Source organism: Podarcis melisellensis (genome assembly GCF_964234715.1).
Source record: "Podarcis melisellensis genome assembly, chromosome: 6".
NCBI lineage: Eukaryota > Metazoa > Chordata > Lepidosauria > Squamata > Lacertidae > Podarcis > Podarcis melisellensis.
The window spans coordinates 48,550,363-48,571,737 of record NC_138538.1 but is presented as its reverse complement, the minus strand read 5'-3'; the positions used below and the strand labels follow the sequence as shown (position 1 = coordinate 48,571,737).

Sequence of the window (21,375 nt, the reverse complement as noted above, 5' to 3'; positions counted from 1 at the left end):
AATTGCTGGGAATAAATGTAAGCTCTTCTGCTTTGCACTAAATTAGCCTCTATGGTTGGAAGTGGGATAATATTGGCCAGGATAGATTGCTCCCAGAATGTTAGGCTTGACACAAACAGACCAATGCTTTTTAAGGTGTTGTGCGGTGCAAGACTGGTTATTTTCAGTGTAAGCAATTTGTAATCTCATGAAGTAAAACCTCTTCAGAGCCAATTGGGATTTTATTCTTTATCTATACTATAATCACCAACACAGACTGTACAAAGCAATATACAGGGAAGAACAAGGTAGTATATACATGTGCCTGAAGGTGAAATGCTAAGCTCAGCCACACCCTTGCATTTTAAGAGGCGTTTGAGCAATGAGTCCCTTTGGAAAGCCCTGTGTGTTATGTTTCAAAACCATCCCATCCTGAATACTCTTGCAAAAACTCCACCTCCTACATATTTCCATGGCTTTGCACTGGGGGGACCACAGTGAGTGTGCTTTTACAAAAGTTGCACTACTAAACATTATTCTATGCACTAATACCTGGTCACAATGCAAATGCCAGTAATTATAGTGACTCCCCTGCTATAGGAGAGTTGTGGCTCGTGATGTAAAATGAAGTCAAAGGCAGAATAGATTAAGTTGATTTTTACAGTGTGGCCTATCAACATGATGTGAGTTACCACATTAAGACTAAGTAGCCACAGATTATATGCATTTCTATGCTCACCACGTATTGCTGTGATTGGCTCTCATAATCGGCATAACATCCCATGCAACGGCCAGTTTACTTCTCCATGTTGTGGAAAGTCCTAAATGGCTTTTTGCAGCTATCTCTGGCTCATGTGCTATAAAAATCAAATGGGTAAATCAGTAGGGTGTAGTTTCTTAGGAATTGCACTGCATTTGGAAATATATATGATGGGCCTTGAGTACCAGTTACCATGTGGGTATATCTCCCAATCAGGTTTTACTCTTATCCCTCAGCCTAATGCAATCAGCTGCTAAGGACAGGAAACAGATTCAATGTGCAGGAATTGGCAAAATGCCTTCCCTGCAGCAGCTGAGAATATCTTCTGCAAAAATCTACAGAACCACATCATCTCTTGTTGCCACCCTCTAATGAGCATGTACAGTCAGCCCACGAGCAGGTAAGACTGGTTTGATATGTGTGTGGCAGACACAGACTCGTCCCCAGAAGTTTCCCATCTTCTTTCCTCTTTTGTGTCAGGAGCCAAAAGCGGTGTGCTGAACAAGGTGAAGATACTTAGCTGGACCTTCAGTTCCGAAGTTATGTGTAGATCATGTTCCAAGGGCAGTGAGAGCGTGTCATGTCCATCATCAGTGGCACCAAAATACTCATTTTCATTATTATTCCCTTGGGGATTGCTAGGACTTGGCACCATGTAGTACAAGTGTGAAGAAGCCTGGGTGTCCCTTTCTGTCTGGTGCAGCTGAGTACTATCTAGGAGAGGGCTATTGCTATGTGTTTCCAAGGGTATCTCAGACAGGACTTCCAGCAGGCAAGTCAAAGGTGTGTCCTCTAAAGTTTTGTTGCAGAAGAAAGCATTCACCTGGAAGATGGGAAGGAAGCAGCATCAGAAACACAAAAATGTCCCTGGGCTTCACCCTCTCCAATCTACAGTGTGAAGGTAAATGTGTACATGCATCTCTGTGTACATGTTAACACTCCTATTACAAAATACCTGGCGGCACATATTTGCCATCCCAACTTCAGACAGAAAATCTCCCTGGGGAGAGGATAGCTGACAGAAGCAACATCAGCATGAGATTTTGTTATGGGAATTAATGCAATTCTGCTGGAAACTATAAGAAATAAGGCAGAGAGAAATGTCAGTTTCATGGTTCTGTATTTATAGCCCTCTTTGTCACTGTTAGATACTCTATTTTGGTGTATTCTGACTCGCCACGTTAAAATGACTCTTAATGCTGCTTCAGACAAAGTATGCTGTCTCTTGAACTTCCACTATGACAACATTTACAAATCACAATTCAGGATTTATAAATCTGCATCAAGAAAAAGACTAATCAAGAAAAAGACCTAACAAGGAAAAGACATGATGTTTTCATGTCAGTTATGAAGCCTTGCAAACTTGAAGCAGGCTCCCATCAAAACAGAACTGAAAGACAGTAAGGCAGCCATACTGTTCACCACCTTTAAAAATGATTACTCTGGTCTCCTGTCCTATCCACCAACAACATTGGTGTTGGTGCCTGTATGGAAGAGGAAGGCCTCACCTGGTGCTTTCCATTGTCCTCGAGGAATCCATCCAGGACATGGTGAAGGTCTGGGATGGGCGGCCAGAGCTTTTGTTTCAGACTGCTTAACAAGGAACAATGAGCATGTGAAATTCGGGGAACCCAGCTGATCTCAATAGAAGCAAATCTGCCTCTATCACAGCCCCATCCCAAAGTGTGTGTTTTTTGTTTTGGTCTTACACAGGGGTCAGCAACCTTTTTCAGCCGTGGGCTGGTCCACTGTCCCTCAGACCATTTGGTGGGCCAGATTATATTGGGGGGGGGGGGAATGAACGAATTCCTATGCCCCACAAATAACCCAGAGACACATTTTAAATAAAAGCACACATTCTACTAATGTAAAAACACCAGGCAGGTCCCAAAAATAACCCAGAGATGCATTTTAAATAAAAGCACACATTCTACTCATAAAAGCACGTTGATTCCCAGACCATCCGTGGGCCGGATTGAGGTGATTGGGCCACATCCGGCCCCCAGGCCTTAGGTTTCCTACCCCTGGTCTTACATCAACCCCAGCCCACCCCAACCCTGAGCAATTTGAAAGAACCCTACTATTGTAGCTAATAGTAGCCTAATCATGGCACCACCGGTGGGGTGAGGTGAGCTTTCAATGTTGAGGGTGATAGCTGGGGAGGGGAGTTAATTCTCCCCAGCTTTAAACCTCCTCCCCCAGTAGAACCTCCTCTGCAATTAGGTTTGAACAAAGTCTACTACTAGACTAGAGCTAATAGAGGGCTTTTTTCATGCCTAATTGCATCAGGGGAGGGACATTTTGCAAATAGGAATGGAAAAAGTCCTCTCTTGGCTCCAATAGGAGACTTTGCTCAAACCTAATTGTTGCAGAATATGTGCATCTGAGTGAACTTCCTGGATGCATGTGTACAAATTTCCTTTCCAGCTGCACTCTAGGAAGATATCTCTGATGTGGGAGGCAGGGGAGCAAAAATGCTTTTTCCCAAGCCTAATTGCTGGTGAAGGTGGGAGTGCGTGTGTTTATTATACATTCATGTGCATGGTTGTGATTATTGTCTGTGCATGGTGTCCATAACAGTTTCTCCAATTTGCAACTAGCTCCCAAAATAAAACTAAGTATTGAAGGTGAATGCTAGATGATGTAAATTTACCTGTGAATGGACAGGAAGATGCAGCCCATCCCCAATACAAGCCCTGCACAGAGCAACAGAGCAGGTGTCACATTTAAGATGGTTGAACCTAGGGAAGATACAAAGGGTGAAGCTGTGTTACCAAACTATGTCAGCTCTTTTCTAAATGCCCATTTGGGCCTCAGGGGATGCAGAGGTACGCATAACCCTAAACGTTTTGTGAATTTAAGTTTGGCCTCTTTGAGGGGCAGTATTTCAATATGAGTAGGAAAATGAGAGTACCCCTAAACATTTCTTTTTAGGAAAAAACACTGCCTGTATCCAACCCTACATTTCTATTTGTGGTCTCTTACCTGAATCAGGTGGGACATCAGTGCACACATGTTCTGACCACACACTCCAGTTCCCTTGGAACTTCTGTCCATCTGGCTGAGCACGAAGCTGAAGGCAGCAGTGGCCCCCGGCTGCCAGATGAATTTCACTGCTGTTTGAGTACTGCACCTGCAGAGTCTGCCCAGAGAATAGCCCCATTAGGTGTGCTTAGCTGGTTAGATTCACATCCAGAACCTAGAGCAGTTGTGCTATCTGGGTCAGAGCTGTGAGACTGCTTTTGCTCTGTATTTGCTGGTCCTCAAGCATCACTCATCTGATCCCAGTACAAACTTCTAACATGGGTTTCTCTCTCACACTCACTCCCCCACTTTGTGAAAGGCTTTGTTTGTGTTGAAAAACTGGAGGATGTAGCATCTTTAAGTCCCTTTGTTTAAACTTTCCCCATCTGGCTGAATGCCTTGAATTCATAAGCCAGATATGGCAGTATGGCATGTGACACTGCCCTTGAAGATGGTCCACAAATTGCAACTAGTGCAAAAAAAAAAAAAAAAGCATCTCTTGGTTTTATCATGAACTTGCCAGAAATCCTGCTGCCAGAAGACAGCTCTACAAGGGTTGAGGGCAATTGTATCAGAAAGTTCACAAACCTCTTTGGAAAAGCCTGGCATGTTGATCAAAGGCTTTTTAATGACAAAATGGAGCAGTGGAATTATAAAAGATAATTGACCTGGGTTGCTTCCAGACAACCTGTTTATTTAGCATTCTCTCTGAATTGTTTACAGCAAGTATCTTCAACCTTATCAGACTCAGGATCCACTTTTAACCCCAAAATGCATTTGAGAACCCATTTCTTAATCTTTTGCCATATATTTGCATGGTGGGAGTGCTCTTGTTGTGACCCACCTTAGATCAGTCCATTTTCAACTAAAGCAGCCTTTCTCAACCTTGAGTCCCCAGATGTTCTTGAACTACAACTCCCCTCATCCCTGACCATTGGCCACACTGGCTAGGAATCATAGGAATTGTAGTTCAACATCTTTGAGAACATTGAGAAAGGCTGAATCGCAGGGTCCTGACCTACCAGTTGAAGATCAGTCATTTACATGGAGGTTAGATGATATTAGCTATTTATTGAATATTCATCCCAATTTGTTTGCAGAGAGGTCAGATGACACTGTATCAAACAACTGTTAGCCCACCCTTTCCACACCAAATTCACTTGAACTGTGCAACTTGATTTTGCCAGTATGTGATTGCATCTCACCCCAAAACGCTGAACAGTCTGGAGGAACTGAGTGAAAGACCAGGGGCACCATAGACTGGAAGATGGAAGTTTGGGCCCTGTTGGGTGAGGCAGGATCAGGTGAGCTCCTTGATATATAATTGGCTACTTCAGAAGAACTGTGTCAGAACCCCATAGCCACTCTATCTGAGCTGCAAAAATAACATGTTCTATAAAAGCTGTTTTATAGGCTTAGCTCTTTTCTGTGGTCTCACATGCCTCAGGACATGTATAAACAGAGATCAGTTTGGTGACTGAACATTCCAACAATGACACACATCCCTTCAGCTTGTGCTTGTCTCCTAGACCAATGGTGATGGCTGGGGGTGGAGCATAATTCATGCTATTGACACTGATTCATTGCCTTTCACTGAACTCATTACATTTTGTCTATAGCTTAAAAGTGAGGAGCCCAGCACGGCACACAGTAATCCAGATGAGGTCCTGGTGCAAAATAAAGTGGAGCTATTGCTTCTCATTTTGGAAACTATGACTCTATTAATGCAGCCTGCAACTGGATTAGCCTTTCTTTCTTTCCTTTCCTTTTTTCAGCTGCTGCCAGGGAGTGTTTCCTGGGGAAAGCTATGTGTTTTTACCAAAGGCACTTCCCTTATTTTTCCAGTTGTGCTCTAGTACTGAAAGGGGGGGAAAGGGTATCTAATGCAACAGATGTGTGGTCCTAATACTCTCTCATGTATTTCTCATACATTTATATATTACCTTCCATTTTGAGATGTCTTGCACTGCATACTGTATCTGATACACCATATGTTCAGCTAATTCTTCCAGTGGTGGTGCCCACTCCAGCTTTAGCACACCTCTGTCTACAGTGACTTGCAGGATGCTTGGTGGAGCAGTGAGTACTGTAATCAGAGGGAGAGAGATGGCTGGTCAAGTCAGCTCAGTTTGCAGAAGCGGCAGAGGCCCAATGCAGTGCAAACAGCACTATACACCGCCTGATGCTCCTGCTCTTCAGGACAGTTTGCTACCCCCAAAATGCAGACTGACAGCAGCCATGGTGCCGTGGCCCAGACATGTTGGAGATTCTTACCAACATGGTGCAGTTGGAATGGCTCTTTCAAGTAGTTGACTTCTTGCTGTCCCTGGCTGAGAATCACCAGGACAGAGATATAACTTGTGTTGCTAGGCTGGAAGGTGCATGTCTGGTTATGGCGGTCATAGTGGGGCTTAATCTCCTCTTCTTTCCCCTCACACTTCTGCCAGGTTTGCATTCTGGAAACCAAGAGTGAGGATGGAGTCAGCTATATCAACAGAAGCTATGTCTACACAGAGGCATTATCTTGCAAACAGGTCATTTGAAGCTCATTTTTTCTTTTTGCATGTATGGTTGGCTCACAAATGCCCGCACACTCCAGTTTCCTCCCAGTCAATAGATTCATTGCTATTTTGGTGCTTGCTGTATGCATTAATGGGCAGAGCCTGATGAAAAATTGTCTCTCCTCTCAATCATTCTTCCTCCTCTGCCTCCACTACCTTTTTATTTCTTACACAGGTACTTGCGTACACATCTTTAAAAAAGAAAGTCCCTGGACATGTTCAAGACCACATAGGCAAAAGTGACCCACCTCATTTCCCTGCTTGGTATGGGGTTGGACTAGATGATATGAATATTTGGGGGCAGCCTTGGGTGACTTCAGAGACAATGCTGATTCAGAGCTTTGCCTATTGTGGACATGTGAGAGTTGAGGGGGAGGCAGGGGTGTTTTGGAGGATGAACGGTGGACACCAGCAATCATAACTACGGCAGCAGGACAGCCCAGGATTTGGGGGCGGGGTGTTGTTGTGTCACCTTGAATTTCTGCTGTTCTCTTCTGCCCAGTACAATATGCTTTGAGAGGGGCCATGTTCTGTGGTCTCCCACTTCCACCAGCAGCGCAATTGGCGTAGGTCAGGAGTGAAGCACTGCAGGCCAATTTCCTCTTGGCAGAACAGAGAGTGAGAGGAACCAGGAGTAAGACAGCATCTTTTAAATACAATGTGGAATTGTCATAAGAATTCTAAGGTGTCATAAATAAAACTTAAGTACATAAACCACATGCCTGAGATATTTCAGACCCCAAATATTTCTCTGCAGAAGGAAAGACTGTGGAAAAACCTTCCCCAATGGTTCTTTTCACTTACAAATCCTTCAAATTCACTCAAAAGAGACACTTTGTTTATGAATAGGGGAGAGGTCTGTGACAATGGTTTCAGAAACTAGGGTACATACTATTTCACAAGATGGCCCCAACTGGCAAAGATAATGCAAGTCAGCAAGCATTATCAGGTATCTTGAGAAACAGGAGACAAGCCAAACTCTCAAATTTATGTTGTAGACCGCCTGTTTCTGTGACGGTTGTATGATGCTTTTGGGTGGTCTTTGGCTAAGGGGTTGTGCAATTTCTAAAGCCTTTAAAAGCTGTTATACACTTTTGTTCTAGGTCCTTACCTTCCTGCAGCGGGACAGGGGTGGGGGACTCTGTTGCAACAGTGAAGAGCTTGCTTGCTTGCTTGCTACTGGTTTCTGCCTCTACCCATTTCTTCCCAAACCAGTCCTCTGCCTCCACACCACCCTGCCTTCATAGACAACACATGGACATCCTCTGCACCCTCACATTAAAGACAGATCCTGGCCTTCACCTGGCCACTGTGGCACACCCAAGATGGATGGCCTTTTCCTCCCTCTCAGTCTGCTCCTCTTTCCTCAGGCCCCTGTTCTTAAAAGGAGCTGCCCAGATCTCCTTTGGGAGGAAGAGTGGGATAGAAATCTAATGAAAAACTTTATTGGGTCAAAATACAGATTACAACAGCAGTGAGATTTACCTTCCTCTGAGGAAGTCAGTGAAGACTCAATTAGATACTCCTATTGCTCTTCATCTCTTATTTTGCAAGGGAGATGTATGCTGTTTTAATTAGTCCAGGTGCTTATTACCTTTCATAATTCAACAAGCATCTCCTGGAAGCATTTCATATATTACCTTTCATAGTTTAATAAGCATTTCTTTTTTGTGATTGGCATATTCTGGTGTTTGCTCTTTATTGTAAAGCAATAAAGCTTTGAAGATTTAACAAGTGCTTCTTGGAAGCATTTCATATTACCTAGTGTAACCACATAAAAACTGGTAGTGTCTGCAGGATCAGCCCAGTAGTCCATCTAACACAGCAACCTGTTCCCATAGTGGCCAACCAGATGCCTGTGGGGAAGCCACAAGCAGGACCTGGGCCAAAGAGGCCTCTCCCCTCCTGTGGTTTCCAGCCACTGCTATTCAGAAGCATTGTTGCCTCCAACTGTGGAGGCAGAGCATAGCCATCATTGACCACCTTACCCGCCATTAATTTGCCTAACCCTCTTTTAAAACCCCCCTTGCATCCTGTGGAAGTGAGTTTAATTGTTTGGGTTAGCTGCCATTGAGGCAATTGGGCATGTGATTGGTTGCTGCAGCAAAGGTTGCTTTGGATTGTCTTTTGCGTGGCAATTGGGTGTACGATTGCTGGCTACTGTTGGCGAGCAGGCAGACAGACGCTTGTTTGCTTTAAACAACTCTGTGCCACCTTCCCCCATTTTCTTAATTTGGAGTCCCTCAAAATAGGGGGCGTCTTATACATGGGGGCGTGTTATACATGGAAAAATATGGTATGTAACTCCTGTAAGAATGCCATTTCCGCAGCTCGAAGTGGTTGAGTGGGCATATATGGGGTATGGCAATCTTGCAAGTAAACTGATCCCAAGCTGCTAAGGGCTTTATAGACTAACAGTAACGCTTTGGACTTGGCCCGGCAGCAAATTGGCTACCAGTGCAGTGGAGGAAACGGACCATTTGGATCCCTTCCAATCAGGATTCAGGCCTCACCATGGGACTGAAACTGCCTTGGTCGCGCTGGTTGATGATCTCCGGCGGGCTAGGGACAAAGGTGAGAGCTGTTTCCTAGTTCTGCTGGATCTCTCAGCGGCCTTTGACACCATCGACCATAACATCCTTCTGGACCGTCTAGAGGGGCTGGGAGCTGGGGGCACTGTCATACAGTGGTTCCGCTCCTTCCTCCTGGGCCGTGTCCAGAAAGTGGTGGTGGGGGGTGAGTGTTCAGACCCCTGGGCTCTCACTTGTGGGGTGCCTCAGGGTTCTGTCCTCTCCCCCATGCTTTTTAATATCTATATGAAGCCGCTGGGAGAGATCATCAGGGGGTTTGGACTGGGTGTTCATCAGTATGCAGATGACACCCAGCTCTACCTCTCCTTTAAATCAGAACCAGTGAAGGCGGTGAAGGTCCTGTGTGAGTGCCTGGAGGCGGTTGGAGGTTGGATGGCGGCTAACAGATTGAGGTTGAATCCTGACAAGACAGAAGTACTGTTTTTGGGGGACAGGAGGCGGGCAGGTGTGGAGGATTCCCTGGTCCTGAATGGGGTAACTGTGCCCCTGAAGGACCAGGTGCGCAGCCTGGGAGTCATTTTGGACTCACAGCTGTCCATGGAGGTGCAGGTTAACTCTGTGTCCAGGGCAGCTGTCTACCAGCTCCACCTGGTACGCAGGCTAAGACCCTACCTCCCCGCGGACTGTCTCGCCAGAGTGGTGCATGCTCTAGTTATCTCACGCTTGGACTACTGCAACGCGCTCTACGTGGGGCTACCTTTGAAGGTGACCCGGAAACTGCAATTAATCCAGAATGCGGCAGCTAGACTGGTGACTGGGAGTGGCCGCCGGGACCACATAACACCGGTTCTGAGAGATCTGCACTGGCTCCCAGTACGTTTCCGAGCACGATTCAAAGTGTTGGTGCTGACCTTTAAAGCCCCAAACGGCCTCGGTCCTGTATACCTGAAGGAGCGTCTCCACCCCCATCGTTCAGCCCGGACACTGAGATCCAGTGCCGAGGGCCTTCTGGCGGTTCCGTCATTGCGAGAAGTGAGGCTACAGGGAACCAGACAGAGGGCCTTCTCGGTAGTGGCGCCCGCCCTGTGGAACGCCCTCCCATCAGATGTCAAAGAGATAAAGAATTACCTGACATTCAGAAAACATCTTAAGGCAGCCCTGTTCAGGGAAGTTTTTAATATGTAATGCGGTACTGTTTTTAACACTGATTGGGAGCCGCCCAGAGTGGCTGGGGAAACTCAGCCAGATGGGCGGGGTATAAATAATAAATTATTATTATTATTATTATTATTATTATTATTATTATTATTATTATTATTATCTCTCTGAGGAGAGTTTCCTGCCAGCAATTGTACCACAGCACTCTGTACTAACTGTAGCTTCTGATTTAAGCACAAGGGAGGCCCCACATAGAGTGCAATATCGAATTCCAGTCTTGAAGTAACCAGTACATTAACTACTGTGACCAAGCTTTCCCAGTCAAGGAATGGTCACACCTGCCATTCCAATTGCAGCTGATAAAAGGCACTTCTAGCCATTGGGGCTACCTGGACTCCCAGTGACAAAGCTAGATTGAGAAGAACCCACAGACTGTGAACTTGCTCCTCCAGGGGGAATGCAACCCCATCCAGGGTAGGCAATTAACATGAGAACCACTCACCCACAGTGCTTTCATCTTGCCAGGATTCAACCTCAACTCCCCCTCGTCCTGTATCCGTTTCACCTCTACATCTAGGCACTAGTCCAAATAAGTTATTATGGAGAAACAGAGCTAGATAGAAAGAATAACTAAACCATGTATCCTAAAGACACTACTGTCTCCAATGTCCCTCATTCTGAGGAAACCAAACCCTGGGTAAGCACCTGAAACAACTTGAAACTCACACTGCTTGGAGATTGGGGTGGCGTGTAACAATATGCAGTCATAGTGCATTGTTCGAAAGTAATGCAACTAAGATCCCCATGACAACTGTTTACCAAACAACAGGACCCTTACCAGGGAGATGGGGTGTCTCTGCTAATACTACTGGAGACCATGGTCCCCAGAGCCCATCAAGAGAGAGGCCATCAGGCTTGGTGCGCACTTGGATGTGGTAGCAGTGCCCAGGGAGCAGGTCTCTGAGGCGGCATGTATGGCTGTTCTTCACTTCCATCTATGAGGGATGGAATCAGGCACATGTAAGGATTAGTGGAAGTAGTTTCCCCCGATAGCTCATCTGTTTGCAAATTGTTTAACAATAAGTGCTCATGAAAATTTAGCAACATTTTACTGCAAATTTCTCCCCTTTTACGCTGCTTCATTTGCATAATACACACATTTTGGCAAAGGTGTTTTCCCTTATCTAATGCATTTTTGTATGCTATTTTCAGTAATATGTGCATTTGCAGGCACATTTTATCCTAGTATTTGTGTTTTTGTACACACTATTTGGCTGGAGAACTGCACTGCAAAATTCAGAGAATTCTGAATTTGGAAGGATGTCTGTGTTTTCATAGGATCATAGAATTGTAGAGTTCAAAGGTTCGTGTAGTGTTGCAGAATGTGCAAAATAAGTAGGCTCACCTATAAATGCAAACCGCATTGAACTGCTCCTTCACCCCTACTTGATAGCCACAGAGCTTGGTGTCCTGCTTAGAGTTTTAGACACAGCCAGTTGCCCTGCAGGTGTCATACACCACAACCTCCCCTGCCCCATATAAGCCATACCCTGGATGGTGGCTCTGTGGAGCCTTCAGCACTGTAAAGAACCTCATAGGCCAAGAAGTCTGCATAGTGGAAAGGTGGGGGGGTCCAGGCTACGTGCAACTGTCGTGCCACTCCAGGCCACACCACTGTTACATTCATTGGTGGAGCAATCAGACCTAAGCATAGATAGACAATTGTGGGGTTTACAAACGTAGATAGAAAACTATGGGATTTACAAACAAAGACAGATGAAGATATAATTTCAACACTTAAGTGGTGCAGTAAATATTACCGTTGTTTCAATCTCTGAAGCAACAGTAAATCCCCAAGTAGTGTTCTAATAAATACATAATATGTGGATTTGTTACATTTCTCCTGTATATGCAGTATATTTACAGTGGAATGCTTCTCTGTGTGGTAGTCACAACTGGGAGTGCAGGAATCTGCAGAGGCAAGCAAGAATGCTGGGGACTTGGCTGCGTCTGCTGCAAGGTTGCTTTCTTGGGACTCCAGCACGCAACAACAAAGCAGCAGAAAGGTGGGCTGCAGTTCTCCAGCTAGCAAGGGCAAGCTCTGGTGGTATGGGACAGGTATGTCAATCTAGGCATCCGCATTCTGGCCGGATGCACTACTTCTTAGCCTCTAGGAAAAGGGCAGCCATATGGACAGAGCCAAATGTAGAAATGAAAGTTTGCAAGAATTTGATGGTGTCACATCCTCAAGTGTGAAACTTAAGTAGGTGTAACTTCATTTCTTATTTATGTGACCTCCACTTTGTCCACCCTTCCCTTTGCCTCTGGCTTTCCTCCTCATGCTCAGATTTTACTGTGAGATCCTTAGAGCAGGCTCTGCTCCCTGATCCACCAGCAAGAGTTGTTTGGCTGGCAGGTGCCAGTGCCCCACCCCTTTGAACTTCCTTCCCAGGGAGATACATATGGCCTCATCCTCAGTACTGTTGGTTGTTGTTTGCCAGGCTGGGGGCTGGATTAGGCAGAGGTGTCCCTTCACCCGGCTGTCCCCCTTTTGCCCTCCAAATGTGTGTGCAGACAGGAAGCTTGCTAATGGTATATCTGTGAGTGGTGGAATCCTGATGCAGTGATGGCTGTACCACTCAACAAGCCCTGCCAGTGGTGGGTGGGATTTAGGACCATGTCCTAAGGATGACACCTGAGATACATATTTTCAGGAGCCATCACATGTTTTGTGATTGTTAAGTGTTTAAAAATTGTTTTTAATGTCATGCCACATTTCCTTGCTTCTCAAATCCGAAGGAAGGCTTACCAACAGACGCCACAGAGAGATCTTGAGAGCGAGTGGTGTGATTACTAATGGTGTCTAACACCTCGACGTGGAGTTCTGCAAAGAGCAGAATATCCTGATGGTTCCTGGGGAAGATGCAGACATGGCGCCAGCCTCCATCACTGTGCTTTGCTGACCGCAGAGTGCATTCTCGGCTTCTGTCTCTGTGGAGATGAAGACAGTGGGCAGTGGGAAACCTCAAGGAGCTGCAGTATTCTTCTACTGGAAACCTTCCAGGCAGCCTGGACTATGGATCATAGCCATGTATAAAAACCTCTCACCCTTTGTATGTATAGAAGAAGCGCCGATATGCCCCATCCACGTGTGCTGGTTCATCCCAAAAGCAAGTGAGATCCTCAAAGGTGCGAGAAAAGCAGAAGATGTCCTGAGCTGTTTTAGCCAATAGATCAGCCTCTGTGTGGGGAGAGAAAAAGAAAGAAAGAAAGAAAGAAAGAAAGAAAGAAAGAAAGAAAGAAAGAAAGAAAGAAAGAGAAGCTTGCATAAGTCTTCAAGCTGAATAGGGCGATAATTGTAACCACAAATACCCAAAGTCATCTGGACTGTGAGATGAGAGGAAGCAAGTGCATGGCAAATAGAACTGTGGTCATAGAGATTAATACAAGTGTTTGTACAAGCACAAGCTGTAAGAAATGGCCAGTAAGTCACCACAGCCTGTCACGGGTTGTGCTTCTCTCCAGGGCTCCAGTCAGCTTGCAATAAGAGTTTTATAGCCATGCTCAAGTCTTTGGGGGTGGGGAAGTTTCAGAAGGGGAGAAGGCACCACTCCTGTAGGGCCTTTCTTCAGTGTGCTAAGAAAATCAAGTAGTGCATGATGTGAAATGCTTCTTCACTTTTGGACAGTTCCAGGCCAGATAGACCAATAGTTTGGCCTACTCTAATGAAACTTCTTATGTTTCTAGGACCCTAACTACACACGATGAAACAAAATAATTTCCCCCCCTTTCCAGTAGCACCTTAGAGACCAACTAAGTTTGTTATTGGTATGAGCTTTCGTGTGCATGCACACTTCTTCAGATACACTTAGTTGGTCTCTAAGGTGCTACTGGAAAGAATTTTTTTTAAAAAATTGTTTTGACTACAGCAGAACAACACAACTACCTACCTGTAACTACACATGATGCTAATGGTTTCTCTAACATTGTTTTTTTAAAAAATTGCAAGTGCCAAGCAGCAATGTTCATTGGGAACACAGCATGCTGGGGTGGTGGTGGTGAAATTTAACCCTTCTCCCCTTAGTGATTACAACAAAATTTCCCCCACTCCATGCTACAGTTAGCCTTGGGAGGGGGGCGGGGCAGAAATCCTGTTTGCCAACACAGGGGTGAGGAAACTATGATAATGGGGAGGGAAGGGATATAAAATCAAATATCCTTATCAAATGCATGATAGAATTTCCAGAAGACACACTGCAGTGGAGAGAAATGTGTCTTAGGCTGTGTACACATCACTGGCTTGAAATGCAACTAGGTGGTTCTTTTTCTCAATTTGGTTCAAAGCAGGTGTGTGGGAAAATGCACCAAAACACAGTATTTATTTCATAACAAACCACAAGAGAGATACGGACTGTGGATAATGTGGGCTTTGCCACTTCCCAAACAAGCAGTGGGAGTATAATGATGACTGCAGAGCAAATGGGGTGAGGGGTGGGGTGGGGGGTTCCTACAGTCTTAGAAGCTGACAAACTAGTTTCTGCTGAGGAGAACGGCTGATGATCTAGATAAAAGTTAGCCACATGAAGGGATCAAATAATGTTGGTTAATTTTGAATTAAGTGGGTGTGGGGTGAGGTGCAAGAAGTTGCTCAATAAAGGTGGGGGGCTGGCTGTGGTTATTCAAAGTGCACCTCCACGCTCTCATTCTTTGGCACCAACCTGAATGTTTGGGTGCAGTTCTCTGAATAAGTACGTACCAGGTAACATGCAAAGACCCCGCCCTGCATCTTGGGGTGGGTGAGTGGTGCAGCCTGCAGTCACTGGCCCTGTTATGACCCCCTTCTGCCGTGAAGCTTAGTGGCTCATTAAAATGCTCCCCCCAACAGTATTAATTTTCTCTATAATGCAAGAATGAGGACCTGTTGTACTCCACCTCCCATTAGTTCAGCCAGCATGGCCAATGTTTAGGACTGATGGGAGTTGTAGTCCAGCACCCTCTGGAGGGCCATCGGTTCCTCATCCCTTCTATAAAGTATTTTCATTTTTGTACACCACACATCCATCTAACAGTACTGATTTTCATAACCCACAAATGCAAACGGTACTGACCCTAAATGTTGTCATTCTGTTTCTGTTTTTTTATGTGAACATCCATTTTGGCAACACAGTTGTTTGAGTGGGTTGGGAAAGGATTAGGGAAAGGGGGAGCTAATGATTACCACCACCCCAAAGTATTTGCTGCCAGGAAGTGTTCACAAACATCCCAAAATAGCCATGTGGTTTTGTGGCAAACTTGGGGCGGGGGGAGCAGCTTCCTGTCCCAGGGAGATAGAACTCCCAGTGAGAGTGGGAGGAAGCAAGATAAGGGAACAAACTACACATTATACGCAAATGCAATGAAAACAATGACTTTAAAAAAAGTAGTCTCAAGACGCTAAGATTTTGAGTGGAGAAGTAACAGGGTTCATTAACCCATCCCCACGAAAATAATTCACTAGCTGCTTTTCCCTCCCACAGTGTTTCAGGAGTGTCTTATAAGGGTAAATATAGTATCTAGAATCCCAGTGAGAAAGGAAAGCAGGAAACTATGGGACATGCATTGACTGGAAACAAAGCAGTATAGATTCACCGTGACACTTTTGCAGGCAGAATCATGGGTAATGACAAATACACAATAAAAAGGACATCTGGAGGGAGCCCTAATTTTAAAAGATTTGAGAGGGAAACAAAGAAATCAAGGGGATCAATAATTCTGTAGGAACAAACAATGCAAGAAGGTAAAATGAATTATACCATCAGAATTAAGGGTTTGAGAAGTAACACTGCAGAACATAGGATATCTGTGAAATCTGAATACAGTGGTACCTCAGGTTAAGTACTTAATTCGTTCCGGAGGTCCGTACTTAACCTGAAACTGTTCTTAACCTGAAGCACCACTTTAGCTAATGGGGCCTCCTGCTGCCGCTGCGCTGCCAGAGCACGATTTCTGTTCTCATCCTGAAGCAAAGTTCTTAACCTGAAGCACTATTTCTGGGTTAGCAGAGTCTGTAACCTGAAGCGTATGTAACCTGAAGCATATGTAACCTGACGTGTATGTAACCTGAGGTACCGCTGTTCTATATATATTTAGTCAATAATTTCACATCTTACCCTTAAACAATTTAAGGTTTATCATTCACGCTAAGTCAAAGAAGAATTTCTTTAGATTTTTGTTTCTGTCCTTGTAGTATTTCTAACAGTATCATATCCATCAGCAAAAGCTGAAAAGATCTTATGAGCTATTCAAGTTTTGAACATAGACAGGACTCTTGGTCAGTGTCTTTTTTATGTTCCTGTCCCCCCACCCTTGTGCCCCCACAGAAGAAGGGAGGAAACACAACCACGCTATACAAAGGACAGTGAAGAATAAAGGGTGCTGGAAAAACAAACCTGAATTCTAGTTAGATCTTGTTTCTCCCTAATTGAGAGTTGTGGTGAGGAAAATTCTCATCATCTGGAAAGACTGCACTTAATAGCTGATCCTAGTAAAGAACTGCATTGATCTGGACATGAAACAATTTGGCGCTTTTGGTACCCACATTCACTTTGAGCCTTTGTAACCTATTCCATCTTTCCACATACCAATGTTCCTTGCTCTTCTGTTGACTGGTGGCCCTGAATACAGAGGAAACACTTTGGTGGAGGTGTGCAGGTAGATCTCTGAGGCTGTGAATATACCATACATGTTAAGCACACCTCTTTCCCCAAAGAATCCCGGGAACTGTAGTTTATCTCAACAGAGCTACAATTTTCAGCACTTATAGTTCTGTGATCTATAGTTCTCTGTGCTGGGCCTCATCCTGGCATAGGACATGAAAGGGTTTTCTCCTAACCCTCCTTCTGCAGCAGCCAAGGTGGAGCTTGATCCACGAGTATGGAAGAGCTTCATTTATTCCAAAGTTTCCTGATCCCACATGGTACAGTCCAGAGTTATGTTTTAATAAGGGCATGGTGGAGAATAGTTTGAAAAGAGTGTCTTCTTTCATCACTGCATTGTGAGAAGCCTTGCCTGATGACATCTGCATGCCACAGTGATCAAAAGCCTAGAGGGCATTTTTCATCAGAAATTGGAAACCCTAATCCAGGAAAGCTGGTTGTTGTGGTGCTCCCAGAAAGCCCCATCCCACCCCCTCTGCCCAGATGCCCTTCGTCCACAAGAATATTCACCTGCCTGGCTTTCCTAATGAGGTTTCTAGGGCCACAAAAAAGTAACAAAAGCCATGCTTCATCCTCACCTTTCCCCCTAAACCAGAGCTTTCCAAATTGTGTCGTGACACATTAGTGTGTCGGCTGTAGTGTGTAGGTGTGTTCTGCTAATGTACCCCAAGCTCCTCCCAGGGCAGGAAAGGGGCTAGTTTAATCTCCGGTTTGCTAGTAAAACTGAATGACTGTGTTGTGAAATGACGAATGTCTAAAAAGTATGTTACCAACATGAAAAGTTTGGAAAGCTCTGCCCTAAACCATGGACAGTAGTAGCAGTTTGTAATCTTACCTTCATCTGTGATGTAGACACAGTTCAGCACAGGCAAAGAGATGAGCAGGAGTATGGCTAGCAGTGGCCTCACCAAGCACAGAGGAACTGCCATCCTACTAGAAGGTACATCCAGGATCAGACCCAAGTCAAAATTTGTCCCTCCGCACTGCTGGTGTCGACAGTATATGCTCTGGCAGAACATTGGACACATGGATGCATCAGTGGCCTGCACTCCTGCTGAGGTAGCAGACAGGGACTGCTTGGCTTTTTGTTCCAGTGAACGTAAGCTCTGAACCTTTGTTGCTGGACCTGTGCAAGGGAAGCTTATCTGGGAAGTGCCAGGCCAGCTGCTCAGGAAGCCTGGGTAAAGGCCTCCTCCAGTCCTGGGCCCCACCACTTCCCCAGCCTGAAACCACTGCGCCATGGCCTGCAAGAGTGGCAGCATTGGCTGGAGGCTGCTATGATCAGATAGGCAGTATGTCTTGCCCTTGTGGTGGTGGTTCTTAAGGACAGGGCCTTTGGGCAGGAAGCACTGGATGTTGTAGCGGACTGGCAGGAGGTGGCAGTGCTCTCAGAAGAATAGTCTGTGAATGTTGTGGGGTGGGTGCTCCAGGCAAATGAGGGTGGCTCTGGTCTGGGCATTCGAGTGTGGGGTAAGGGAGAAATTGCTCTGTGGTTGCACTTGTTACATGGGAGAGTGGTATTGCACCCTCATGGTGCTTGTAGGCTTCCCAAGGGAGTGGGTAACGCTGTGGTCTAAACCACAAAGTCTCTTGGGCTTGCTGATTGGAAGGTCAGCGGTTCGAATCCACACGATGGGGTGAGCTCCTGTTCCTCTGTCCCAGCTTCTGCCAACCTAGCAGTTCAAAAGCATACCAGTGCAAGTAGATAAATCGGTACCACTGTGGCGGGAAGGTAAAAGGCGTTTCCTTGCACTCTGGTTTCCTGGTGTCCTGTTGTGCCACAAGCGGTTTAGCCATGCTGGCCACATGAGCCAGAAAGCTGTCTGTGAACAAATGCCGGCTCCCTCGGCCTGAAAGCGAGATAAGTGCCATAACCATATAGTCACCTTTGTCTGGACTTAACCGTCCAGGGGTCCTTTGCAGGCTTCCCATAGACATTCTGTTGGACACTGAGAGCAGAATGCTACACTTGATGCACCTTTTTTTCTCAGACCCAGCAAGGGGATGCCAATGTGATTAGCAAGTTTCTGTGACAGATACACACACACACACCACTAGGTGCAGAGAGAGGTGGGTGGCAACTGTTATCAAGACTGTGGCCCTTCCAGCCACAATTCCTGTGATATTCCTCTTCCATGTGTGACAGTTAACATTAAGAAAACAGCTCTTGTTGGAACCAGTGGGAGAAAACAGTCAACAGGCACTCACATCCACAAGTTGTGAGGAGCATCTGGGAATGAGGCCCCAAGCAAATCTTCAAGCAGCGGATGGGTACTGGGACCACCCCTCATTTGCTCCACCACAACATGTAACTCAAGGACCAGATCACTAAAAGGCTGTCACTATTTTGTGGGACGGATTCAAGCACACACCGGAACAAAAGGTTTGTGCAGTTAAAGTGGATTTAAAAACTGTTGCCATAACACTTTAAAAACAAAGGACTCTTTGGATTTAGGAAAGTGATAGGATGACAGGATATTGAAATGTATGGGATGAACAAACAATAGTCAGGAAGACGATAAACACCCCGCAAGCAAATCAGCATGCTTGCTGGATGTCTGCTCATTATAATATAACTGCCTAATAAACAAATAAGAATTAATCCTTTATAAAGCCAGCATTTGGTAGTTTAGTCCTCACAGAGCTACAAATCCCAGCATGCTTAACAAACTAGTTTCCAGGATTCTTTGTGGAGAAGCCATGTGCTATAAACGCATAGTGTGGCCTAACCACCACATAAGCTTTTGCACGCTAATCAGGATAAATGCTGAATAAACAGGTGGTTTGGAGCAACCCATAAAAGCTACTTAAGATACTCCTTTGGCAAAGTACCAAGTTAAAGACAGTGTTTGCTCTTCCTGGCTAAATGAGTAGCAGAATACACTCATGTCTCAATGCATTTGATCCGAGTAAAGTCCACCTGTTACCATAGATATGGCTGCTGGGACAACCATCGCTAAAGTGGACACCACAGAAGAAATTGTTGATTATAGCTAACCAAAGGCTCGAAGATAACAAACTAGAGGTCAAATGTGGGAGAGTGCAAATGTGGTGGAGAGGGTGAGAGAGGTGCTTTTCATTTTATTTCTCAGGCATGAGGAAGTGTGCAACAGATAACAATTCAAGCAGTGAAGAAACTGTAAAGGCTAAAATAATCATACATTACTGAGCACCCAAGGAGAAACTGACGAGCAGGCACCTTTTGCATTGCCCTCTTAGTGCCTGTCAAAGATGCTTCTCTTTTATAACAAGCCTTCCAAGTGTAAATCTTTGGTGTCATTTAGTATCAGTATCAGAACTGAATTGATTTTATATATGCCTTGTTGTTTTAAGAGTGGTTGGGGCAACCCAGCCTGATGGGTAAGAGGATTTATTATTATTAGTGTGTGCATATATAATTTTTATGTATGCAGATGTCAGCTGTTTTTATATATGCAGCTGTTCTGTGCATGTTTTATTGTATTGTAATCACTTTGGAACATTCATAAATGAAATAACAACAACATTCAAAATCTGCACATGTATGCAAGAGAAAAACACTCCACAATTTAAAAGTGATTCTTAAAACGATACCATGAAGGTCTTAACTATATTATTATTATTATTTGTTATATGCAAACTAGGAATAGCAGAGAATTTGATTTAGTTCACATCTAAAGGAGAGCTTACCTATGCAAACCAAAACACAGCCATCCTTAGTGCAAACACGTTATGAAACCCTAACATATTTTTTTTAGAACATAAAACTAACTTTGGGAAATTTTTTAATAGAGAATGAGGAAGATGCCCCAACCCTTCCCTCAGCGACCATTTCTCTACTTCAACTTCCCTCCCTGTGGCTTTTCTCCACACAGAGTTCAAAACATGGATAAACACAAAACTGCCCTCAAGCAATCAAGCAAATGTTTGTAGCAGTGCCTCACTCTTGATACTGCTGGGAAATGCTGATGCAGTTTGTACCAAAACCTGTTTGGAACACTATTTATTTAGTGCTCCATAACAGTTTTTAACTACAGAAAAATGAATTTATTGCTTAAGAGAATCTTCCTTCCCTGCAACATTCTGCATGATTTTTGGTCGCTGCATGTGCGTGGAATAGCGGATCTGCTGTTTCAAGTTTCAATTCTCATAAATTCTGCACATTCCCTTCCATATCCTATAACTGGTTGCCCATGAGCAGAAAGCACTATTTTGTAGATAGCACCAGTATACCAAATACTAATCCCATGGAGCTGAATGTGCCAAATATGGCTGTGGATTTGACAGTCCGAAGATGGCCTACTCAGAAAATCACCATCTTATTTATTTGTAAGTGGAAATATTTGTCACACACATGGTAGCTAAACTAAGATGTCTCATAAAGAAATATAAAAAGAGATTTGAATGACATGGTGGCATGACCTCACAAGGGCTCTCGTGGTTTACTCTCAGGTAACGGAAACACACCACCTGGAATGGTGACATTTTTTCCTGAAGGAGAAGGGATCAGGGATCCATAACTCGCTTGTTGCCTTGGCAACACTTACAGACGCAGAACCCTTTGGGCATATTTCTGTGAACTTGTACCGCCCTGGCAAACTGGGTTAAATCCAAGTTAAGAATAGTTATAGTGGTATTTGATTACTTTGCCAATGAGTTATTTCTTGATTCAGTTGGGCCTCGTTTTT

The 21,375-nt window shown here is 44.8% G+C and overlaps 1 protein-coding gene and 1 long non-coding RNA gene across 4 annotated transcripts; one reads left to right on the top strand and one right to left on the bottom strand.

Annotated features, from left to right (window-relative positions):
- Positions 1 to 213: 213 nt before the first annotated feature.
- On the bottom strand, positions 214 to 18,430 carry MPL (MPL proto-oncogene, thrombopoietin receptor). 2 transcript variants are annotated; one of them, XM_081916196.1, is made up of 12 exons: positions 17,544 to 18,430; positions 13,122 to 13,254; positions 12,823 to 13,004; positions 11,563 to 11,717; positions 10,852 to 11,008; positions 6,797 to 6,926; positions 6,038 to 6,219; positions 5,707 to 5,849; positions 3,725 to 3,881; positions 3,393 to 3,480; positions 2,248 to 2,332; positions 214 to 1,562 (listed from the first exon to the last, which is right to left on the bottom strand). In XM_081916196.1, the coding sequence occupies exons 1-12, from the start codon at positions 17,968 to 17,970 to the stop codon at positions 1,125 to 1,127; spliced, it is 2,277 nt and encodes a 758-aa protein (XP_081772322.1). In that variant the 5' UTR covers positions 17,971 to 18,430; the 3' UTR covers positions 214 to 1,124. The 2 variants fall into 2 exon arrangements, with proteins under 2 accessions (XP_081772322.1, XP_081772323.1); XM_081916197.1 differs by having other exon boundaries at positions 2,248 to 2,329.
- Positions 1,001 to 12,931, top strand: LOC309372552. 2 transcript variants are annotated; one of them, XR_014169552.1, is made up of 6 exons: positions 1,001 to 1,139; positions 4,864 to 5,067; positions 6,211 to 6,297; positions 10,370 to 10,487; positions 11,963 to 12,131; positions 12,813 to 12,931. It is a non-coding gene; the product is annotated as an uncharacterized lncRNA (long non-coding RNA). The 2 variants fall into 2 exon arrangements; XR_014169553.1 differs by lacking the exon at positions 1,001 to 1,139 and adding an exon at positions 1,530 to 1,640.
- Positions 18,431 to 21,375: the final 2,945 nt, after the last annotated feature.